Source organism: Zootoca vivipara, chromosome 8 (assembly GCF_965207765.1).
Source record: "Zootoca vivipara chromosome 8, rZooViv2.hap1.1, whole genome shotgun sequence".
Taxonomy (NCBI): domain Eukaryota; kingdom Metazoa; phylum Chordata; class Lepidosauria; order Squamata; family Lacertidae; genus Zootoca; species Zootoca vivipara.
The window spans coordinates 1,130,100-1,155,829 of NC_142591.1; the positions used below are offsets into that span (position 1 = coordinate 1,130,100).

The window sequence follows — 25,730 nt, forward strand, 5'->3', positions numbered from 1 at the left end:
CCTGCATGGTAATCTGTGCAGCTCCCATGGAATTTGAGACAAACAGGATGTCAGTTGACACAACATCATCTGCCTCTTTAGACTTTGTGGATTATCAAAAACTCCTGGAACTGATTTTGGATGTGAGAGATGAATTGTGGCAGAATAATATACAGATTCGCAAAATAAGACAGAACTGTGTGGGAAGTGAAGGTGGATTGGTCTCAGTAGAGAATGAAGTGAAGCAAGATGAACAATCACCATCCGGGGACATTGTAAATGACTTTACAGAAGAGGAGGAAGATCCTTCAATCCTGGACAATGTAACTGAACTTAAACAAGAGGAGGAAGAAGTATGGAATATTGTTCCCCCAGTGGGAGAGGGAACAAAAATCAATAAATATTATTTGAAAAATAAATAGATGAATAAATTCCCAAAGCCAAGAATCAACAGTTGGCAGGTAGCATCATGCAAGCAGCTTTTCTTGGAACCTGTACTTAGTTTGTTGTGAAATAATAGGCGTGGAGGGGGCGGTATATAACAACAGGGATAATAGCTCAAAGATAATGTGGTTTTCCAAACTTTCTACTGCCAAGGAAACTTGTTGACATTGACTTGCATGCAAAGCAATCAATCTATGACTGTCCCATGTGTTGGAGGAACTGCCCCATAATATTCCACATTTCAGAAGGAACTGGTCCTGATTTATCACTGCACCTGAAACGACTGCAAATGGTTTTGCATGAAAAAGCAAGGGTTGAGATGGCTGAAGATCGCTTATCATGTATAATGAGATAAGAATCCGATATCTCTGTTCAAACCAGGTCCCTCCATGGTTTTGAGCTTGGTGATAAGTTGTAATTCAGCAACTTCTCTTTCCAGTCTATTTCTGAAATTCTTTTGTAGTAAGACAGCTACTTTGAGATCTTGTATAGAATGTCCTGGGAGATTGAAGTGTTCTCCTACATCCAACATACCATCTCAGGACTATTTAATTGCTCATCCTCTAACATTGTGTATGCCATCAAATGCCAACAGTGCCCTTCAGCTCTCTATATTGGACAAACAGGCCAAACCCTACGCCAAAGGATAAATGGACATAAATCTGACATCAGGAACCAGAAGACAGAAAAACCAGTAGGAGAACACTTCAATCTCCCAGGACATTCTATACAAGATCTCAAAGTAGCTGTCTTACTACAAAAGAATTTCAGAAATAGACTGGAAAGAGAAGTTGCTGAATTACAACTTATCACCAAGCTCAAAACCATGGAGGGACCTGGTTTGAACAGAGATATCGGATTCTTATCTCATTATACATGATAAGCGATCTTCAACCATCTCAACCCTTGCTTTTTCATGCAAAACCATTTGCAGTCGTTTGCGGTCATCAACAGCTATCAGTCAGTCAATCACCCATTTCCACCACCCGTCTGAGTGATCCCCCATCCCCATCCCCACCCCTCCCCACCCCTTCTCTACATAAGTGCCTGGAAACTCCCATTTCACTGTATCTGAAGAAGTGTGCATGCACACGAAAGCTCATACCAAAATAAAAACTTAGTTGGTCTTTAAGGTGCTACTGAAGGAATTTTTTTTATTTTACTTCGACCCAGACCAACACGGCTACCTACCTGCACCTGAAAGAAATTCATTGATGTATTTCATAGTAAGTCAGGGGAAAGTGTTCCCTGGGGTTTGGAGAGGCCTTGCCCCGAAATGTCAGCGCATCATTTTTAAAAAGTCTCCTTGAATCAGGAAGGGGAACAGCAAATTCTGGAAGCATATTAAAAGCAGACTTTCGGATAAAAGTGAATTAAAAATCAATATAACAACAAGAATTAAATTCTTAATTCAGGGCAAGCATACAAATAACCTGATTTAAACAATTACTTAATTCTGTTTCTTTTATTTTCTTGATTATGATTATTGGATTATTTATACAATCAAACCTCGGTTGTCGAACATAATCTGTTCCTGGAAGACTTTTGAAATATATGACAACAGAGGCGCGGCTTCCAATTGGTTGCCAGAGCTTCTTGCACTCAAGCAGCGGGGGGCGGGGCATGTGTGGGAGCCAGACCCCAGAGACAGTTCTTGAGGTTTGTTACTGTCTTCAAATGGCCTTGCTCTTTGCTTTGATCTGCAGCAATTAGCAGGTGATAGCATGTATCTCCATGCTGTGAAAATGTTCACCTGCTAATTGCTGAAGATCAAACATTTTAAAAGACACAGGAACCAGGCCTGGTTGAAAAGTTGACAACAGTGCAACAGATCTCAGAGAGATCGGCTTTTTCCTGCTTAACCTGCCTCCCAATTCAGTGAATGGTTCTATTGCCTTGAAATGCCAGATTTCAACGTGAAAAGTTTGTTCCAGCTCTAGTATAAACTCTTGCTTTCTCTCTTCCACTTTTCCCCAACCCCCTGCCTGCTCTAAGCACCAGGTTCAGTTAACTGCAAACCTGGTTATTTTTTTAATTTTTTACTACCAGAAAAATACATGTTTTACAGAATAACATACAGAAAAGACAGAAACAGATCTCTGCCCCAAGGAGCTTACAATCTCAGTTTAGACCAGGGGTCAGCAACCTTTTTCAGCTGTGGGCTGGTCCACCATCCTTCAGACCATGTGGTGGGCCGGACTACATTTTTTTTGGGGGGGGGGTGAACGAATTCCTATGCCCCACAAATAACCCAGAGATGCATTTTAAATAAAAGGACACTTTCTACTCATGTCCGCAGGCCAGACTGGAAAGGTGATTGGGCTGCATCCAGCCCATCGGCTGTAGGTTGCCTACCCCTGCTTTAGACAGAGGGAAAGACAAAAGCAACTGGATGAATGGAAGAAGGTAACTGAATGTAGTTCAGTGTGTGGAGGAATTTCATTTATTTATTTATTTTATTACATTTATTTACAATACACTTACACTTAAGTATACAAAACCACCACACTTAAACTTATAAGTACAGTGGTGCCTCGCTAGACGAAATTAATTCGTTCCAAGGGTCAATTTTTCGTCTAGCGAGTCCCAGTTTCCCATAGGAATGCATTGAAACTTAATAAAACTTATAGGCTCTGGGGGACTGGTGGCGACATGCAACGGCACTTCGGAAAAGGTCTCTGAAGCCCCGTCCGATGCCGGCTGTGTGCAAGGCGGCAGGGGGAGAAACTCTCTTCTCCCAGCCACCGCCTTGCTTGCCTCCCCCAACATGGAGCGCAACTTCGGAGGTTTCTGAATTTGCGCTCCGTGCCGGCTATGCGGGGCGAGAGGTGGCGGCGGGAGAAGAGCTTCTCCTGCCGCCGCCTCCTGCCTGCCTCCCCCTCCAAAGTTGCGCTCCGTGCAGGATGTGCGCGGCGAGAGGCGGCGGCGGGGAAGAGCTTCTCCCGCCGCCGCCTCCCGCCTGCCTCCCCCGACATGAGACGGTGCTTCGGAGACCTTCTCCGAAGCGCCGTCTTATGCCGCTGGTGCGCAGCAAGGCGGCGGGGGAGAGAAGTGCTTCTCCCCCCACCGCCTCCCGCCTGTCTTCCCCGGTGGTGCGGGGCAGGGCGGTGGCTCTGGGGGACGGAGCCGAATTGCAGCGGGCGCCGCTTGCCCCTGCCTGTCTTCCCCGAGCCAAGGGGAAGGCAGGCAGGGGCAGCCACCGCACCGCCACGTTTTGGCTCTGTCCCCCCGGCAAAGGAAGATTAGCTGTCAGCTTCCCGCGCTGACAGCTGATCTTCCTTTGCCGTTTTCTATGGCCGCGCTTCGTAAGACGGAGCGGTGGTCATAGAAAATTTTGTTGTCTTACGAATGCCTCTCGCAACGCAAAACTCTTTCGTCCAGCGAATTTTTTGTTGTGTGAGGCATTCGTAAAGCGAGGCACCACTGTAATGTTTAGGCACCTACTTAGGAGAAACATCAGTCATGTCAAAGGTGCAGCTGACTCACCCCGCTGCCGCATAGCAGTTTAATACAATACATGGCATAATATTTTGTTTGGTTTTTTTTGAAATAAGAGTTATTCATTTTATAAAACTGAAAAAATACACAATACAAAAACATAAAACACAAAAATACACATAGTACAAAAACATAAAACACAAAAATACTATATATATAATTCATATTCATCATTCTTGTATCTTAACATTTTTGACTTCCTCATATCCCAACTGTGTTTCCTTGTAACTCATCCTTAGTAATTTCTATATCATAATTCCAATCACCTTATTTTAACTTAACATTCATTTCATATCTTAATTAACACATATCTAAATTCTAATATACTATAATATCTTAACCTATCTTTCCTCTACCACCTCTATATACTTACAAATCTATATTAAACATTTCCAATATAGCAATTATTTCTTATATAAGCTTTAAATTTCTTCCAATCTTCTTCCACCGACTCTTCTCCCTGATCACGGAGTCTCCCGGTCAGCTCGGCCAGTTCCATAAATTCAATCATCTTCATTTGCCATTCATCCACTGTTGGTAGATCTTCTCTCTTCCAGTTTTTAGCTAATAAAATTCTTGCTGCTGTTGTGGCATACAGAAAAAAATGCAGTATCTTTTTGGGGGATTTCCTCTCTGACTATTCCAAGTAAAAAGGCTTCTGGTTTTTTTAACAAAAGTGTTTTTCAACACCTTTTTCATTTCATTATAGATCTTATCCCAGAAGTCCTTTCCTTGGGGGCAAGTCCACCACATATGGTAAAAGGTTCCTTCTACACTCTTACATTTCCAACATTTATTATCTTGTGATATATCTTAGCTAGTTTTACCAGTGTTAAATACCATCTATACATCATTTTCATCATATTTTCTCTTAAAGCATTACACGCAGTAAACTTCATATTCCTTCACAACCTTTCCCAATCCTCCATCATGATATTATATCCCACATCTTTCGCCCAATCAATCACGTAACATAATATTTTGATAGTTACAGGTAGGTAGCCATGTTGGTCTGACGTAGTCGAAACAAAAAATAAAAAAATCCTTCCAGTAGCACCTTAGAGACCAACTAAGTTTGTCATAGGTATGACCTTTCGTGTGCATGCAGTCTTCTTCAGATAATATTGTGATGTAAGAGTTAATTTTGTGTGCCTGGCGCCATTGAGAATGAAAAGCACCGTCATTGAGTCTGACAAGCATTGCTGTTGTGAATAACAAGCGCCGCCACTGGAGCAGCGCGTCTTTGGTAAATGAGTGCACAAAGACGAAAGTCCTTTGGTCAAACAGTAGTTATACATATGTATTTTGTTTTTATACCGTAGCTTAATCAAAATTATTTTTTATTTCATAACAGGTAGATAGTTTAAGAGCTTAGGTGGCTTCAGCGGCAGGTGCCTGGCGCCCCCCAGAATTCAGCGCCCGAGTGCCCCACACCCCTTGCACCCCCCGGGAAGAAGGCCCTGCCCAGAGGAGCTTGGGAGGAAGAACAAGGAGGAGTCTGTGTGTGGATGAAGTATCGCGCTGTTACACCCATGATGACGCAACACCAGACAACAACATCTACCATTGCAACCACTTCATATGAACAGAAATACATCTCTTTTGAGCTCCTGCCAACTCCACAATTCTATGAATTTCTATAAACTAAAAACAGAAAACAAACAGAAAAGAACAAAACAAAATTCCAGACAGATGGCAGAGCATTGCCTTAGGCAGATGGCTCTGGTAATTAGACACTGGCAAAATATAATATTTCCAAAGGTGGTTTGATTACACCGCCCCAGAAAACTAGCTACATAATTTCATAATTCTGTTTAGTTGCGTTTTTACTATTGTTATCTGTTTGCCTTCACATCTTATACCATCTATTCAAACACCATGTTTTGCAAAGGTGCAATGCAACCAAGAATATAATTTGACAGAACAAAATGACAGTAATCAGTGCAGGCTTCAGGTTTGCAGGGCTGGTGAAGGGGGGGCTCTGGCAAAAAACCGTCATCCTCCACCCCAGGAGTTTGCTAGCTGATCAGGGAGAGAGAGGCAGTGGGGAAGCAGCTCCTCATCTCCCTCGCTGCCGTTGCTACTCACTTGCTCCCCCCTCCAGGCCTGGGTTTGGTGAGCACGGGGGGGGGGGGGCAATGACAGCAAAAAGGAGAAGCATCAGGGGCAGAGAGCCTCTGCCAACCTCTGAAACCAGCCCCAATAGTAACAGACACAGATTGACCGTACCCATGTGACAATGGAATAGCATCACTGTGCATTGTTCCAAGATAGTTGTTGTAGCTACTGAATCATAGTCAGGGAACGTAGTTTAGTGCTGACTGAAGGAACCAGGGCACCAGGGAAGAGGAGGAGGCTCAACGTGGCGCCTCCCGGCATCAGCTCGCCGCCCTCGCCTGTCTCCACCATGCCGCACTGAAGCAGCACCGCGCCCAGAGCCTCTGTCTGCTGTGGCCACCGTGGCACAAAGCGGCCAGCTGAGCCGGGAGGCGCCGCGTCCAGCCTCCGCCTCTTCCCCGCCGAAGAGCCGCCCTTCAGCCATTGCCCGCCTCCTCCAGCCCTGCTGGCAGCAGCATCCTCCCTAAAAAAAGGCCAACAACTCTGGGAAACGGGGGGGGGGGCAGGGGCGCCGGAGGGAGCTTTGCACCACAGCACTGGATATGCTTAAGACGGCCCTGGAAGGGACACACATGAACATGAGAACTGTCACTTCTCCAACAACCGCAAGACAAGGCAGCTCTGAAACTTACAAGCAGAGCACAAAGATTATGGCCAAGCCCTGTATCTATTAAACCTTCTGCCAAGGTTTAAATTAGCAGTAGCAGTTAACAGCGTTAACAGCCTCATCCTCCATATAAAGCCATTCTGCTGCCTCCTGTGGTGTCTCTCATGGGGACAGAAGAGTCTTTGATCCAGTGGAGGTTTTACTCAGTGGAAAGGAGATTGAGGTGAGTTTTGCCAATTCATCTTCTCCCCTGCAGGTCCCCCTTCCCTCCAAATCTTATGAGCTGTTCTGAAGGGTCCATTCAGGAATAGATGGGGGCTGCAGTGAGGACAAACTGGAGAAAATCTCCTCCTTCCCAGTTCTGCTGAAGCCTCTGCTGGATCAAAGTGTCTTCTGTCAGCAGAGGGTCACCACTGGATGCAACCCATTTAGCTAGTAGTCACTGTCCCATCTAGTCAGACCCCCCAAATGAGTTATGCACTTGAGACTGGTGAGACTTTGCAATATAGGGTGGCATGTGCAACTTCTTTTTACCAGTTCAAAATACTCTACCTAAGACTTGTTGCACCTGGAAGAAGTGCTGCTTCCTCTGTTGCAACAGCTCATGAGGAAAAAAAGGAAAATATCACAGCCCACATTCAGAGAACCTGTGATGTTCTCTAGCTGCATGGTAATCTCAGAGGGAGAGAAGCCACTGCCTGCGCATCCTCACCTCCCGCTACTCCCAGACTATCCAGGCCAGAGGATGCACTAGTGTCAGGCTCCATCAGATCCTCCAAGTGCAGAAGCTGTCCCGGAATGTCCCCCTTTTCCTTAGGACATCCCTATTTTCATTGGAGAAATGTTGTAGAGCAGGGATGGCCAACTCCCAAGAGACTGTGATCTACTCACAGAGTTAAAGACTGGCAGTGATCTACCCCCGTTTTTGGGGTTCAGATCAAAGTTGGAGCTTTGTTGAGGAAGGAGAAAGGCCCGTTTCTTTGGGGTTCAGGTCAAAGTTGCTGAGCTTTATTTAGGGATGGGGAAAGCCCCATTTTTGGGGGGTGCAGGGCGAAACTTGTTGGGCTTCTTTGGGGGGAGCCAGCGATCTACCACAGACACCCAGTGATCTACTGGCAGATCATGATCTACCTGTTGGACGTGCCTGTTGTAGAGTATGGAGTTATCTGACCCCCGAGCCATCTGAAGGGAAGTTTTTTAATGTCTGGAAGTTTTTTACTGTTTAACGTTTTATTATGTTTTTATATATGTTGGAAGCCACCGTGAGTGGCTAGGGCAACCTAGTCAGATGAGTGGGGTATGAATAGTAAAGTGGCTGTTGTTAATATGGACGTCCCTATTTTCATCACAGTTGGAGGGTTGTCAGCTCAGAACACCCCTCACTTCCTCCAGCCTGCAGGAACCAGCTTTTACAGAATAGGGTGATGGCCCTTCCAAAGAACAAACCATTCTCCTGAAGGGGTAGAGCTAATGCAGGTGGCTCAGGCCAGCCAGCCAGCTTCAGGATGCTGTTGAGGTAGCCGTTCTCCTCTCTAAGACTAAGATGACTGAGACCAGGATAGGCAACATGGCAGCCTCCAGGTATTGTGGACTACAACTCCCATTATCCCCCATCATTAGTCATGCTGGCTGGGGCTGGAGGGCACCATGTTGAGAACCCCTGATCTGGCTCTGTAGGATTTTAGACAGGGGACATTCTGAGTTCTGCCTGGATATGCCATAATTGGAACTCTGCCAGGCAGCAATGGTCCTTCCTCTATCTCATTCCTAATAATAATTCATATGGTGTTTGTCTTTTGTAAAAATATTTTCATGGAGCAACCCCCTCAGAGGCCAGCATCCCTCCCAGCTCCTCCGAACAGCCTGCATTTTAAGTTACTTTTTCAAACAGTTATGGTACCAACACATGGCAGCTGAGAGCATCTTAGAGATGCAATGAGCATTATTCAAAATACTATTGAGAAGCAATTATGAAAAAATTCTTCAAGCTGTGTCAAAATGTGCTCAAACAAATTTGGCATTTATTTCCAGCCATACCCTTTAGCTTGGCAGGATTTTTGGAATAATGCTGTCGAACTGGTAACATCTTCTATCAGACAAGTTCTGTAATCAAATTGAGGCAGAACTGCAAGGGTAGTGGTACATGCTTTAAAATAAAAGCTGATAAAAGCCAGAGTGTGTACGATATTAATAGCTGAAGAATCTATATGGATGGCTGTAGAGAAAGGTTAGTGAAATATATAGAGTAATGTGTTGTGTTCTGCAAGCAGTCTTGCAGGGAACCTGGCATTACAGCAGATAAACAACTGTCAGGCCAAAAGTCCTATGAATGGTAGTTTCTACATTTCTGTTTATTACAATTATAATTCCAACCTGTTTGAGCTTCAGTCCTTGGTGAAGTAGCACATAGCTGCATTTGTTCTTACCTGTGCACACAGGCATTTAAAAGACATGTGGACATGCATGAATATTACCCACAGATTTATAACTTGGTCCTGTGCATGCCTAATCTCCAGTAATACCCGTTAATTTCACTCGTCTTTCTCCTATCTATGGGAAGCTCTGGTAATCACACAACACAAATATTTGCCTGGCAAAGGGTGAAGCCGCCCTCAATAAATACCCCATATATGCTAGTATTTCAACCTCACTCACCATTAACCTCATTAATGCAGGGAGTAAAATGCAGCTATAGTGCATGACAGTATGCTTCCTTCTCCCCTTTCTAAAAAAATGTAGGTGGTTAATTTGGACACATTGTGCCCCAAGAGCACAGTGAAAATAGCCCTGAGTAAGTACAGACCAAGTTCCTCTTGTAGCCGGGTGGCTTCTAATTGGCTTTTCTGGCTGAGATTAAGGCCTTTGGCTGCCAAGGCAAGCAGGTGTTTTTTGTGTTTTTTAAAGGCATCTTTACGAGATGGAATATAAAGGCAATTCAGCAACAGATGAAACCCTCTGTGAAAGAGGAATACAAAATACAAAATACAGACGCAGGTAAGGATCATACGCACAATTAGTTTCCATGATTATGGGGAATTTCTGTTCCCCACAAGCAAAGAGTTGAATGCCATCCACATCATGGCTTCACAAATTAAGAGCCAATTTATATGTTAGATTTTGAAGATAATTCACACATGACCTTTGTAGGTTAAAAGGAACATGTTGGGGAAAGTATCTGATGCAAGGGCATATTTGCAAAGAGCCAGGATTGGCTATAGTTCTCTCTGACATATTTGGTGGCCAACTCAGGTTTTCTGTCAAATAACATGTGGCAGAGGTGCTAAGTTGTGTCTAACATGGGGGGGGGGAGGCTCCTCAAAGGGTTGCACACACACACACACCTTACCTGGCTGCATAACATATGGAGCTAAGACATAACTAAACCTTATCTATCGATAAGAAATCTAAATACAAACCGTCAGCGGTAACAACCATATTGAGCATGTACTGTTAGGAGTCGTCCTACACACGAGTAGGACTTTGGCAAAGACACATGCCCGACTGGCATCTTCTCTCCCTCCTGGTCGATCGTTTGGGAGCTTCAAAAGCTTTCTCCAGCCCGAACATCACAGCGACTGATGCCAAAAAGCATTAGCACGCTTAGGGATCTGCAGAGTCTTTGCAGTTTGCGTAACAGACCTCAGCGACTCAGCATTTGGCTAATTTATTTTATTTACATATAAACACACAGAGAGCACTGCAACATGCTTCCCTCTCTCTTTAGCACCAGACAGCACAGAGAAAGGACAAAAGACAATAGTCCCACTTCACAGAACACAGTAACACAAACATCCTATCTCTGTCACTTCCCACTCTGTGGAATGAAGAACATACGCCATCTTGTGATAGACAACAATCCCATGGCTGCAGACACGGGGAATGAATCTCCAGCATGTACAAGTCATGGGAGAAACATTTGTATATAGATCACTGTAGGTTGTACCCACTTCAGACTGCAGGTGGGAATTCACTTGATGAAATGCTCTTCCATACCAGAGATTTTTTTGGGGGGGGGGAATCATCTACATAGAAAACTAGGTATCAAGGACAGAAGGCAGCAGAACCACATGCTCATTGTCCCTGAAATGCTAATTACTAGAAGAAAGATGTATTAAAATAAGCCTACACCATTTGGCCCAAAAAAGCTGTTCTAAAATACTGTATAGTGAGAAATAAAATATACAAGAGAAGCCAATTGTGTGGATAAAATTCAATAAAAATGCTTTAAAGGGGATAAAAGAAAGGAAACAAAACAAAAGTCAGTTGCACCATTTGACACCCTGAAGCTTTTTCACATCTTCACTGAAAACTTTTTAATGTCTATTTGTTTTGCTTCTTTTTTAAAAGGGGGAGGGGTAAAAGTTAACTGCTTACCTGGATGAGAGAAAGATCCTCACTATGTAGCCTGAAGAGGTAGTTTCTAAAAGAGGGAAAGGGGAAATAGCAGCAGTTATGCAGGTGAACCAGGAGACAATGGCTCTTGGGTATTCTTGATTTAGAAGCTTAAAACCCTTCCACACATTTTGTCACAGTAAACCTGGATTTGCCACTAAGAGTGCACTTGACAAATAGCTGCATCCACTCCTAGCTCTTTGATAAGGAGTAAACCTATACAGTGGTACCTCGGTTTATGAACACAATTGCTTCCGGAAGTCTGTTCATAAACTGAAGCGTTCATAAACTGAAGTGAACTTTCCCATTGAAAGTAATGGAAAGTGGATTAAACCGTTCCAAACGGGTCTGCGGAGTACTCAACCTGAAGCATAATTCACCTGAAGCATGGGTGTAATTGGTTTCGGAAGTCTGTTCATAAACTGAAGCGTTCATAAACTGAAGTGAACTTTCCCATTGAAAGTAATGGAAAGTGAATTAATCCGTTCCAGATGGGTCTGCGGCGTTCATAAACCGAAAATTCGTAAACCGAGGTGTTCATAAACCGAGGTTCCACTGTATAATGTATCTGTTAACTACACATTGTGTTTAGCTTAGCAGAACCAGGAGTTTGGAAGATTTCCTATTGAAATCAAACAAGCACCTGCAATTTTGGAAATCTACTGCCTGCTGAAAACGTTTCTATTCTGCAAAGCAGCGTTGGCCACTTGTTCTGTATTTCATTATTTTATAGTTTTATGATGTTTCATGATTTTATTGTACACTGCCATGGTATTTTTCGATAGAGTTGTCAATTTAGAAATATTCTGACAGAGAAATAGAATGTTACAAAACTTGTTTGTCTTGTTAGGCGTTTCTAAGTGTACACTGAAGCTTGTCAAAAGCAGAGAGATGTTTGATCATTTTACTGCAGTTATCTTACCTTAGGCAACTTAGGATGAGTGCTACATTTTCTTTCTTAGTTTCTCTAAAGTTTACTCCCACTGGCATTTTGAGTAACTAGGAGGAGGAGATACAAATATCTGTGTGCCTGTTATATATCAAATATTTAACTCTATAGACTCTTGACATGTGGAGCATTGATAGAGAGGAAGTCCCATAGCCCAGGGTTGTATTCAAGTAGCACTAAGTAGGAATGACCTCTGCTTGTACAATGTGACTCTCCTCCCCTACATCTTCCCCTTCAGGAGCAGTTTTGGGAACAGTGGGGGGAGAGAAAGAGAAGGGGAGGGGAAGTCCCATTGCACAAACAGAAGTCACTCTGTGCAATTATTTGGTTGAATACTGCAAAGCATTTTAAGGACATCATATACATACTGTAGGAAGCTGTCTATTTGCCCATCTAGGCCAGTATTGCCGACTGGCAGCAGCACTGACTATGGGCAGAGGTTACTTCATTTCTTTCAATGGTGGTGCCTCCTGCGTGTTCTACTACCCAGAGGTACCTGCTGTGGGTGAAGCCCCCCTCTGAGGTCCCATGGAGTTGGCCCATTTAGATAGAATTGCATTTATCTAGGAATCTAAATGTCTTTCCTGGGTGGGAGAGACCTTTGTTTTGTATACAGACAACATGTACAGTGGTGCCTCGCTTAACGAATGCCCTGCTTAACGAAATTTCCGCTTAATGAAAGGATTTTTTCGAGCGGAGGTTGCCTCACTAGACAAATTCGTTTAATGAAAAATTTGTCTAGCAAATCGCAGTTTCCCATAGGAATGCATTGAAATTCAATTAATGTGTTCCTATGGGCAAATTTTTTTAAAAAAAAATTCAATGCATTCCTATGGGATTCGCTAGACGAATTTTTCGTTATAAGAAAAGACCCGTGGAACGAATTAAATTCGTCTAGCGAGGCACCACTGTATACACCTTTCTTTCTTTTTTTCTTCCTTTCTTCTTTTCTTTCTTAATCTACAGGAGCTCATCTTTTCATACATTTTCCATGAATATTTCTGAAGTGAAGGGGGACACACAATAGACTTTCTTGCAGCAAGCACAAACATAAAATATTCCTCTATTCAGCAACTCAATTTGCAGTAGAAGCTTGATAAAGATGGGATGAAAGTTGTTGGAGCAGCTTCCTCTCTCCAAAGTGGACTGTCAGTGACAATCTGCTCAACCCTACATATCTTGCTTCTGAGTTGGCCAGATAAGAAACCTCAGAGAAGGGCAGTTTGGCCTATGGGCCTTCAGCTGCTTATCCCTGATTTATGCAGAATGGAAATCCCATTTTAGGAAGTGCAAGGCTGAAGGGTTTTTTCAGTTGGACAGCCTCTCTCAGATTGCCTTCCTGTAGCAGCAGAGTATCTGCTGTTTTCTATTTGAGAAAATTGAAGAGCCAGCCAAGAAGAAACGACCTTCCTTTCCTAGCTCATTGTCAAAAACTTCTTTGAATTTTTCACCCTCACTACTGTGGTCTACATTGTTAAAACTCCTATCTCTCTCTCACACACACATTTCCTCTGAAAGCATCAAATCTGCAATGTGTAAAGACATGACATCTCTAACGCAGCCATAAAGACCTTCCTATACAGGCATCCATATTCCAGTGGCATCTGGATCTCCCGTTTTCAACTCTCACTTACTCTTGGTTACAAACTTTAATGAAACACCATAAAAATAAATGTTACTGTTGTGGCTGCTGGCTAACCATTATTTTTGTTAGGTGGGTTGCTGGGTAACAGCCCAAGATAATCTGTTCAAATTTCATTAATTAACATGAATATCAGAAGGTGGTCTTTGATGCAGTCCAGTCATATATATATTTATAAAATCTGTAATAGGAGTTAAAAGGTAAAGGTAAAGGTACCCCTGACCATTAGGTCCAGTCGCGGACGACTCTGGGGTTGCGGTGCTCATCTCACTTTACTGGCCGAGGGAGCCGGCGTACAGCTTCCAGGTCATGTGGCCAGCCAGGCGTGGTGCTAGGGCTTTTTGCGCCCTAAGCAAAACACCTTCTGGCGCCCCCTGGGCGTGCATGCCCCTGCGTCCCCTCCATTGGCGGGAGGAGCGCGGGCCAAGAGGGGAGCTCGGTGCCCTCCCGCCTGTGGAGCTTTGAGCTCCTCAGCAGCAGCGGCTGCAGCGAGCAAGCGGCGGTGGCCGCAGCGGCCATAGCTGAAGGCTTCAGCTGCGGGTGCTGCCGCCGCTTGCTCACTACAGCCGCTGGGGAGCTCACAGCATCCCCTCCGTGGGCGGGAGGGCGCTGAGCTCTCCTTTTGGCTCGTGCTCCTCCCGCCTATGGGGGGGACGCTATGAGCTCCTCAGCGAGCAAGCGGTGGTGGCAGCGCCCATAGCTGAAGGCCGCCGCTACTGCCACTGCTTGCTCGCTGCAGCCACCGCTGGGAGGCTCTCGGCGTCCCCTCCTTTTGGCTCGCGCTCCTCCCGCCTGTGGAGGGGACGCTGTGAGCTCATCGGCGAGCGGGCGGGTGGTGGGGGCGGCAGCGCCCATAGCTGAACGCTTCGGCTGCGGGCGCTTGCCGCCACTACTGTCGCCGCTCACTCACTGCACCTGCCGCTGCTGGGGAGCTCTCGGCGTCCCCTCCATAGGCGGGAGGGCGCTGAGCTCTCCTTTTGGCTCGCGCTCCTCCTGCCAGTGGAGGGGACGCTGTGAGCTCCTCGGCGAGCGGGTGGGTGGCAGCAGCGCCCATAGCTGAAGGCTTCAGCTGTGGGCGCTTGCCGCCATTACCGCCACCGCTCGCTCGCTGCGCCTGCCGCCGCTGGGGAGCTCTCAGCGTCCCCTCCATAGGCGGGAGGAGCACGAGCATGCGCCTTGGGAGGGCGGCGGCGGCGCGGCGGGGTTTTTGCGGGGCAGGCTCAGCAGCGCCCCCTCCATTTTCACGCCCTAGGCAATGGCCTAGTCTGCCTAAATGGACGCACCGGGCCTGCGGCCAGCATGATTAAGCCGCTTCTGGCAAACCAGAGCAGCACATGGAAATGCCGTTTACCTTCCCACTGGAATGGTACCTATTTATCCACTTGCACTTTTGGCGTGCTTTTGAACTGCTAGGTGGCAGGAGCTGGGACTGAACAACAGGAGCTCACCCCATTACGGGGATTCGAACCAACCTTCTGATCAGCAAGCCCTAGGCTCAGTGGTTTAGACCACCACAGCGCCACCCACGTCCCCGTAATAGGAGTTAGGGAGGTTTTTTCTGACTTTGAAAACAACTTCTGAGCTATCTAGGATGAAACTTCGCCTGTTCAGGTTTGGCCATCATCTTGAACAACTGTGGCAATGATTAATGAGAGGAATTATTGCTGTCTCAGTACCTATGAAACCAAATTTGAATTCATAAATTATTTTAAAGAGGCATTCCAATAACCTAAAATATTCCTTCACCTTTTGATGAGCAGCTGTTCCATTGTTTGAAGCTGTAAGGATTTAGAAACAAAAAACCAAAGCAACCTGCTTCAGCCCAGATCTGAAGTCATGTCTGAAGGAAGCTAAGTTCCCTGTCAGTTCCCAACATTCATAGGAAACCATATTTTTCTTCTCTGCAGAACCAAACCACCACCACCTCCAACACATCTCCTTGGGTTGTTTTTACAGTCAGGGCATGAGTTACCACTCATGCTATATCAAAGGCAAACCAGGAGAGTACAAGCTGGGTAGGATTCATGGAGTATCAGGGCAGAAAAATCAGCAAGCAGGTTCATGGCACATTCCAGGAGTTCCATGCAAGAGCTTTTCAGCAGCCTGCTAACAGTCTCTTCCTACTTCCTTCTAGAGGGGCTGGTAGGAGGCTGCAGTCAATGGAAGCTGAAATGCTGGCATTGAAAGGCAGCCTGCTAAGCTAAGCTAAGCCCAGGCTGCTGGGCTAAGGAGCAATGTTCACCAACTTGATCAGAACTGAATTTTAACAAACATAAGAAAGAACTTTCATCCATGTACATGCAGGTGGTGACAGGACATGTTTTTTTTAAGTTGCTTCATCAAAACAAAAACAACACTTTGGGGGTTGGCTGTTTAAAATTTTTGGCCAACTAATAAAACAAAACACCAGTCATCATCCAAGCCACTTCCTTCAAGCAGTATTATTATAGCTCAGTCTGACCCCAGAAACCCTCTAGAAGGACAGTCAACATCTGTAGATAGCTGGAATCAAAAGCAGGATAATAAAACAGGCAAAATGTTGCATGCTTAGGCCCACAACAGTTGTATCCCAAATTAAGATATTGCTGGACATGTTTAAGCATGTCTGGCTCTTAACTGTTTGCAATATTTGTTCATTGGGCTGATTTGAAACTAGTAAAAGCCTAGGCTCATAGCAGAGTGTCAAGATGCACTACTGCTACTGCTAAAAAATTCCACTCTTGGCAGAAATACGAAGAGCAGTAACAGACAGTGCTTTAACCTGTTGTGAGTCACCTTCACAATTTGCATGAAAGGGAGAAATACCCACAGATCAAATGCTAATTCAGCCACTCCCTTCCTTACTGTACAGTCTAACCAGAACTGTATACGGTAATACAATTCTCTTGGCTGCGTCTCTTAGCTTCAAGCCCGAAACACTGCAAGGATTGCAGAATATTCTTTTCTTAGCAAAGTGGTTACCAAGTATCACAGCTAATTTTGAAGTCCATGGCTTGTTCACATGTTACATGGATATAAATGATGTATTTTAATCACATATGCATTCAAACAAGAAAAATTAGCCATCTGATATGAGAGAATTTTTAAAAAGCATTGTCTCACCTTGCTCCAACAACAAGTTCTTTTTGTCTTGGATCAAATGTTATCTGAGAGAAGTCGACAGCATTTTCTGCTCTGAATATATGTAACCAAGGAGCAATTTCTATACAAACATAAATTTGATAAATAAATAAAATCAGATTATTAGCATTAAAATATTTAGCATTTACATAGATTTTTCAATGCTATCAATTTTTTGATGCCTATCTTATTTCATGAATCCTTACAACAGCCTTGTAAGCTGTTGTTTCTTTAGCATACCGTGTTTCTCCAAAAATAAGACACCGTCTTATATTTATTTTTCCTCAAAAAACCACACTATGGCTTATTTTCAGGGGATGTCTTATTTTTTCCCTCCTCCTCCTGCCGCGGCCGGCATTGCTGCTGCGCCTATCACTATGTCTTATATTCGATGTATGGCTTATATTCCTTGAATGCTTAAAAATCCTGCTATGGCTTATTTTATGGAAAGGCCAACCATGTAAAAATCAGAGGAGAGAATAAGAACAGACAAAACCCCCTGTGATTTAGCAAGAGGACATGGTTTGTAAAATTACAATGAGCAGGTTTTGGAGGGGTGTAAACAATAAAAAAAACACTAGTAGAGATGAAACAGAAGTTGCAGCTGAAGACTGTGACCAGTCAAGACATTAAATAAATTTAGATGAAAGAGAGAGGAAGATAGTTAGCAAGAATGAAAGGATCAATGAAAAAGGGGGATATTGGAGCTTGCTTACAGTTAAAAGGCACCCAAACAGACGAAAAGGTTAAAATATAAGAGAGCAGCAAGGTCAACTGACACCAAAACATCAATAGGATTCAGAACATAGGAAGAGCCCTGCTGGATCTGACCAGGCCACATCCTGCCCATTCTTCGCTTCTCAGAGTGGCCAGTCCCTGGAATGGCTCTCTAAGATCCAGAGAACAAGCAATGAGCTGACTATTGCTTTTAAGAAAGCAAAGAGGCGGGAACATCAATGGAAGGTAAGTGTGTGGGGGGGGTGATAAAGAGAGGCAAGAAGATGAGACACATGAAGATGATGATGAAGAAGAAACAAGAGATGAGTCAGGAATGTGGTGGACATCATTGCTACCTTCATACCCCCGGCTACATTCCTAGGTTATTCACCTGAGGTTTTTCTGTTTTGTTTTTGTTTCTTTGCTGGGCCTGCTGTTTTTTCTGTCTTTCATGAAACTAAAAACATATGGTGTTTGTTTTTTTAAAAAAAAGGAAGACGAAAGAAAGAAAGAAAGAAAGAAAGGGAGCAAACTTTATGCATAAAATAGTCAGCAGACAGTGGGAGAAAATTACATGGCAGAAGAAGGGCTGGGAAAGGAGATGAGAATTTAATGTGGGGGCGATACAAGGAAGAGGAAAGGATTGATGAATGAGGGGAAAACAGTGAAACGCAGAGATTAAAGATGAAGAAAAAGCAGATGAGAATGAGGTTTCTGCCAAAGATGCTCAAAGCTGCAAGAAATCACAATGGGTGAGGCAGTCATGAGCAGAACCTTGAATTGTGCTCTGCAGGATGTATTTATTCAGTGCATTGACAAAATAGTTAAGACCACCCCCCTGCGGAGGAGATGAGTTGGCAATGTTCTGCACCAGCTGAAGTGTGGTACTTGAAGAGTATGTGGATGCAATCTTCTCAATCTGCTGTTTCCCTGTCTAATTTTCTTGTGGCATCCATTTATATTCCACTCCTGCTTTATCTGTTATTGTTGTTATTGTGTTTTTTTGGTTGTTTTTTTAAATAAAGCTGGAAATTGAGTGTGGATGTTCTGTAACGTCAAGAAACTGAAGTGAAGTGAAGTGGAAAGCTAATGCTTGGCCCTCAGAGGATATGCCAACCCCCTTCCAATATAACAGAATGTTCTGCAACTACAACATGAAGAGTCTAATTTATCATCTTCATTAAGTCTATGTGCTCAATCAAAAATTCTGTTTCAAATGGGCAATGAAACAAGACACACACAACCGCATTTCAAACTACTCTCCCTTTCCATATGTCACCAGGGCAATTCCAGGAGGCTTTTAAATGTTTTTCTACATTTGTTCTGCCTTCTGTTGTTGCCAGAGATGCTCATTCAATTAATCTTCATTGATGACAGAATGCCATCAGCCCATTTGTTGTGGACTTCATAAGGATTGGAGGCCTGAGAGAATCTCTCTCCCCCCCCCAAGGCCTTCTGTTTCTGCAAACTCGGATAATGCAAGTTGATTTACAGCTCATTGTAGGGCTTCCTCAAGGTAAGTGTGCACAAGATTGTAGCCTGTCCGGTTTAAAGGGAGACGATGGAATGATATCAAACTCTGAATGAAAACTTCAAATTATAAATTTGAGGTGAGTAAGTAGGAAATCATTCATTTAGGATTCTGGCCCCAGCCGCTGATACTGTGTTGAAAGCTGCACTGGACATTGTTCTGGTCCTTATGAGTAGCTTTGGGAGAAAGATATGGGAACATTCTGTAGGGAGGAAGAGCCAAAACAGGTCTTGGTGCGTGCAGAAGCAGCCTTGTGGTTCTCCAGATCCTGGCCAGAACCTGCCCTTCAGAAAGTATTGTTCTTGGACTTAATGTCAGAGGGCACAATCAGTGGCTCAATTGTTTCCCCACAAGCCCTTTTTAACCCTTGCCTGTGCCCTCCACTGAATTTTACAGAGCTGATTTCAGCAACTATAATTGCCAAGTAAGTAAATGAATCTATTTCAGCAGATCGTCCTTACAGTTGCAGCAAGCAAGGGGACTCAGCTGTGTTTAGCAGTTACTTGCATCAGATTGTTGTGGTTTCATTCCTTGGGGTGTATGCTAGTTACTAAAAAAAATATTGCAAGAAGAAACTGGGGCATTATTTATTTGTTTGCCCTGCTGACTTCCTATCTTCCCACTGAGTAATCACTGTTTACTTTTAACAGCATCCGTGCTGGTTACTCCCCTCATTCATACATTCTCGTATGCCCCTTCTCCCGTCTGCAGCACCATTGCTAACTTTCATAGCTGCTCAAATTGCCAATATGTTCGCTGCTGGTACCCTGAAAGAACACTGGCAATTATTGCAGTCCCTGTGGAGAAAAGGAGGCTGATTAGCAGCAAAAGCCACAAAGACCCCTTTAAGTCTGGTGATTAAGCAGCCGTACGTCTGATCAGAATCAATCAGAGAGAAGAACAAGAAGTCTCAGGGATGAAGAATAAGACCTCACACCTGAAAGCACCACCTTTAAGTTTATGCAATGTTCTTTCTCTAGCTCCCTTTCATCAGGATTTAAAAGAGGTTATGAAATCATGTTCAGCTCCCTGCAAATGGTGGGAATGCAAAAACCAACGTGGTTGTCATGGGGAGCAGTAGCTGAGTGGGCTGATGAATGCCAGCCAGTCCGCCGCGCACCCGCGCCCACGGCACCCGCGCTGCACCCGCCCGCAGCGCTGGGGAACGGGGCGGGAGGGCGCCAGAGGGATCCGGTGTACCATGGCGCCAGGGGCGCTTAAGACGGCCCTGATGCCCACATTATTCTCCATTGGTTTTGCCCTATTTTTGCTTCCCTGACCCCCTACCTCATCCTACTCTCTGTCCCTCAGGACTCACATGTCTGTCTGCTTCCCCATGTTCCTCTTGCACTATCACTTAGTTGCCTTTCCAGAAAGCAGTTGTGCTGACTGTTTCTTGCTTTCATAGCCCTGCCTTAAACCTTAACATTTGGTTTCTAAGTCTGTTAAGCATCACACATTATGTTCCAGCTTATTTACCATCCCTCTCTATTGCCAGCCATCGCTTTGCGTTTATTAAAGCGGGGTTCAATGTTTTTCCCTCCAACGTCCTTCTTCACAGATTCTCTAAGGGCCGAGTCTCAGTTTTATGTTCCTGTGATAACCAGTCGATGGAATCCCTTCAGCACATAGTGTTTGCATGCCCTCTGTATAGTGGTGTCCGGAAAAACCTATTGAGTCCATTAGTCCAAAAATTCTCTGGACTTCCAGTAGAGACTCAGCTCGCCCTATTATTGCAAGATACTGATTTCGTTTGTAACCTTGCAAGTGGCAAGATTTTTAACTTCTGTTCTGTCCTATAAGAGGCGAATGGATTGTTACATGAATCCTGAAAGCTTTTACCATATCGTTTTTCCTAATTTTATATTATCTGTAATTGTTATATTTTTAGTTCTATATTTATTTTATTAATTGTAAAGCAAGTATGTCTCACTGTGTCTATTTTTATGTGTATATGAGCTTAAAGCTGGAATAAATCATTCATTCATTGTTAAGCATGGCAGTCTTCCCCAGCATCGAGTGGGCTGGTTGCTAGGGTTGCAAATAGGTGTGAAATGGGGTGTGTGAGAGGATCAGAGTAATGGCTGCTGATGTCACAAAGTAAAAGTGCTATTCCCATATGTAATCCCTTTTTTAAAAAAGTCCTTTGACATCTCAAATGAAAGCTTGCTAGTTTCTTCCATACAAGTCTATCATCTTCCCCATCCTCCTAAATTTCAAATGGTCTTGGCTCTTTCCTGACCAGAAAAGAGGTTCAGGAAGAAAATGCAGTTAGGTTCATAAAGGTGTGAAATGCTATGAGAGTGTGTCATTTTCTTGGCCTAACAGAACGTCAGTGATTTTTGGCTACTGCTAAATATAAATACAACTATCATAAACACCGTAATTTTGAAAATGTGATAGTAGTGTTTCTTGCTATAGTGTTATGGGTTAAATTCAGATGCAGTACTCCAAAATTTCCACTCTCTGTTGAGTCCCCTTCTTTGTGGAGTAAAAACAGGCTGTAGCTTGGCCTATGAATATATATTTGCATAACTTGTCTTGCAATATCTTTGGGGAGAAGCAGCTTCAGGACAAAACAGATAGAGCTTTCTTTCCTGGTGTAGCAAAGCTCTGGTGCTTGGCTTTCAAAACCTGCTGGCATTTGGTCTTTTGCCTTCATTGCTCATTCCACAGGTGCCCCCTTTCCACTCAACTGAGCAAGAGGACTGCAGAATGACAGGTAAGATTCAACATAAGGGAATGAAAAGTGATGCTTACTGGAGCAAAGAGTCCTAACTTCACATATATACTAAAGTCAAAATTGGCTATAGCTCCACAGGAGATGGAGGTCTTGGGATCACATACAGATACAGATATAGGCACAGGCACACACACACACACACACACACACACACACACACACACACACACACAATACACCGGGAAATAATGAAATCATTCAATTCAAACCCAGAAATGTTGAGAGAGAAATGGAGAGTTCACGTGGCTCGTGAGGAGACCCTCTGTGGAGCCCGAAGAGGATGTCAGTTTTGCCCAACCTTGTTCATCTGAACTTACCCTCTGCTGGGTTTGACCTTGCCTCACCGGAACCTAACCCATGCTTGACATGGCTCTGCTTCTTGGGTTTAAAAATGATGCTAGCAGTGTGTGATCTAGAGTCCCTGGGCTCCTTTGGCTAGTCCCCCTTTGGCTAGAACCCCATTTGCTAGCTGGGGGCTACTGCCCGGGACAAAACAATAGCAGCCTTTTAACAATGCTGGCTTGAGAGATAATGACTGTTCTTGGGAAAATAGTGCACCAAACATTTTGTGGCCTCACAGCAGTCATAAATGCTTTGGTGAGCATTTATGAATCAGCCCACTGATTCAAAGGAGTGAAAATTAAAATGCAGGTCAATTATGAGCAGAGATTTCCAACCAATCTGTTGCAATCTCAGATTTTCTTAATACAGACAGAAGTCTATAAGGAAAGTAGCCAAAGAACAACAAATCCACTTCTACTTAACTCCAATTTTGCTATTCCTTGCTCTTCTTTATTTGGAAATTGCCTTCTCAATCACCTACCTTCACTTGTAACAACAGGATGCTCCACCCGCTGGCACTGGGAATCCTCTGTGGACACTGTTCCAAAGTACATCACCCCCAGACCTGTGACCAGCATCACCATCCAAATGCCATCCTGCACGTTAGCCATGTTTTCCTGTGCACCGGTCACATCTCCCTTAGCCAGGAACTCTTCTTGTCTTCAGATGCGAAAAGGCCCTAGAGAAAGAATGCACAACATAATTACAACTACGTGGATCAACAATGGCCAATCTTCCAATCTTCAGATGTTGGCGCAAGCCCCCAATGTCTATTTTGCCCCTTGACTCAACCTCTTCAAGGGTGATCAGCTGACACTTCCAAGTGTTAAGTGGTCCCTAATTTAGCCTACTCAAAGATAGGACAACAATATAGCTTCCCCTCTTATAGCAACTAGTTCTTATTTTAAGAGATTTATAGTTTGCTTTTTTAGGAGGAAGTCCTACATGCGTAAAATAAAAATCCAACTCATAAAACACCATACTATCAACAGTAACAGCAGAATCAAACACAACAAAGTAGCAACAATAAAACTTAGCCATGACCCAATAAGCAGCCACTATTTATGATCTTGTGGAGAAGAAATCAGTAGAAGGCCCACTTTAAAAATGTAAGGGATGGGGCATGCCTGATCTCTGTAGAATGACCGCTCTCCCCATCAACTGGAGGGCGCCCTTTGCGTGGCTGCGCGCAGCACCCCCAATCCTTTGAGACTCCCGGCAGAAAGCTCCTGGTCCACCGCCCCACATCACAGCCCTTGAGGTTCCCGCCAAACCTCAGTTCAGAATGAACCCATTGTGACGGGCGGAGGCAGAGCCAGGAGAGTGGATCAAGAAGGGGTAGCCATCACTCCGGTCTGCTCTTTGCGTATGTAAGGGGGTGGCGCCTTCTTGGGAGCCCACAGTCAGCTCCAGAGCTTCACCTGCCCTGCCCTCCCTTTGTTTATGCTCTATTTCAGGTTAACCTCTTTACAGATATGTGGGCGCTGCTACGGTCATTCGATGGTTGCTGTTAAAGGACTGGGAAGGAATTTCCCCGGCATTGGCAGGTTTCGCCTTCCCCATAGCAAAATGTCACAACTTTGGCGGTTTTAGGCTTGGGCGGAATCCTTTAGTCTATCTTCCCTAAATGGGGGTGGGGCGCGTGAAGTGGTGACACACACACACACCCCACGGCGGTGATCCCAGGGTTCCCTGTTAAAGGGGCTGTGCTGACGGGAGTCAATGGCCATACGCTGAAAGGTTGTCAGTGCACTCCCCTGTGTTGCAGCGAAATGGGGGGGGGGCTCTCTGCTTAAACATATGTCTTCCAGAGCCAGCCCACTCCCCAGACAGATCTATTAACCCTGATGTGCCTCAGATCCCTGGTTGGGGACTGGGGGGGATAAACACCCAATGCCTAAGCCAAGGTCTTCCTACAACTGAAAGTTTAAATAAAGTTGGGGCCAATTTTAATCCCATAACACGTTGTCATGCGTCATTCATTACACCTGGGTGGCTCTTGGGGTTGGGGGGGGGGTCTCCAACTGGCCATGCAAACTTAAATTCCATAATTGTGGGGTTACTGCTGAAAAGGCCCTGTTACATGTACTGATCATTTTCACTAGAGGACACTGAGCCAATCCCTCTGAGTTAGCTGGCAACATGGGTGCAGTCCTTTGAGTAAACTGGTCCCAAACATATAAAAATGTAATAATATTAGTTAAGTTTCTATTTTCATCATGTAGCCTTAAGGTAAGAGCACAGCGAATAATGCTGCCTGCAGTGGGAGAATCAGAAGAGGAAGGAAACACCCAGGCAGCCTTTTTCTCCAAGAAACAAGTTATGGAAGCAGTAGTGAAAAAAAGTGCTGCGTTTATAAAAGTATCACTCTCCTTTTAAAATGGTCTATAGAATGCATGTGTTTTAAAACAGTCCCCTTGGCTTCAATATTTCTGGGAATTTTGTATCTCTGCAAGACTGTTCTCGCTTTGGCAACATTCTAGCTCTACATGATACAGACACACCATTCCCTGCACTGAACTGAAGGTGACTTAGCAGCCACAAGTTGTTTCACCCACACATCAAGGGCAGCCTCTACTTGGAAATAAAAGGCTACTCAGACTGATAAACAGAACAGGGCAACCCCATAAAGCAGTGTGGAAAAAGTCATGAGGCAAATAATGCTTTCAACAAATGCTGATTACTGAACATAATTGTTTTATCAAGCAGCAGTCAATGGAAGATTAATTGCTGTGGTCTTCCTAGAACTGATGTGCTAAACTCATAAAGTCCTCATTCCCCACCCCAAAAAGGTTATATGGGCTGAGAGGTGGGGGGAAAGAAAGGGGGGGAGGAGAGAGAGAGAGAGAGAGAGAGAGAGAGAGAGAGAGAGAGAGAGAGAGAGAGAGAGAGAGAATAGCCTTGGATGTCAACTTATTCTTCAATTATTCTTCAATAGGTTGACAGCCTGAGGAAACATTATGAGTGGCCTGTGAGAGCCTTATGAAGGAAAGTTTACTTCTGAGAAAACTCCACTCACTTCCTTCCTAAGCCTCCCACAGGAAAAAAGTGCAGGGCCATCTAAGAGAGACCAGTCCTCTCCCTGAACTATGGCAACTCTCTTAATGTGAAGAACTGGCACCTGAGTTTATTTGTTTTCCTCTTTCCTCTTCATCCCTTTCCCCCCCATTTTGTGCAACATATTTTATTTTATAAGCCTGAGAGCAGGGACCATTTTTGGGTTGTTTTTTTTTTTTTTTATCTGTAAGCTGCTCTGGGAGTCTTGTCTGCTGAAGGAGGAGATAAAATACTTTCAGGAATTTATGTGCGCAGAGAACTGCAATTTGACTGTCTCTGTTCCACCAAGAATTACATTAAAAACAGAAGCTGACTACACCGTTCCCGAGAGTCTACCTTACTCTGGAGGCAGCCTTCCTCTGAATGCCACACAAGTCCCTGGGAATCACATGTCCGGTTACAGTCCAGTTCTGCTTGCAGGCTGTCCATGTGAGAACCAGATGCTGGAGCAGACGGGCCTTTGGTCTGACCCAGCGGGGACCATCTTTTGCTATGTTCTCAAAGCAACATTTGAGACCAGGTATGTGTTCTAGAGCAGATAATAGGAACAGGAGTCCACAAACGCCCAGCCACCAGTGGCAACCACAAGAT

At 44.4% G+C, this 25,730-nt stretch overlaps 1 protein-coding gene across 1 annotated transcript in view; it reads right to left on the reverse strand.

Moving 5' to 3' along the window:
- The window catches only part of SEMA5A (semaphorin 5A), a 124,577-nt gene that overhangs the window by 57,202 nt on the left and 41,645 nt on the right, over positions 1 to 25,730 (reverse strand). Inside the window, exons 2-4 of the mRNA XM_035101278.3 lie at positions 22,564 to 22,761; positions 16,732 to 16,831; positions 11,021 to 11,066 (exon numbers count right to left, since the gene is read on the reverse strand). Coding sequence (XP_034957169.3) covers positions 11,021 to 11,066; positions 16,732 to 16,831; positions 22,564 to 22,693 — 276 coding nt within the window. The 5' untranslated portion in view covers positions 22,694 to 22,761. The remainder of the gene's footprint in view (positions 1 to 11,020; positions 11,067 to 16,731; positions 16,832 to 22,563; positions 22,762 to 25,730) is intronic.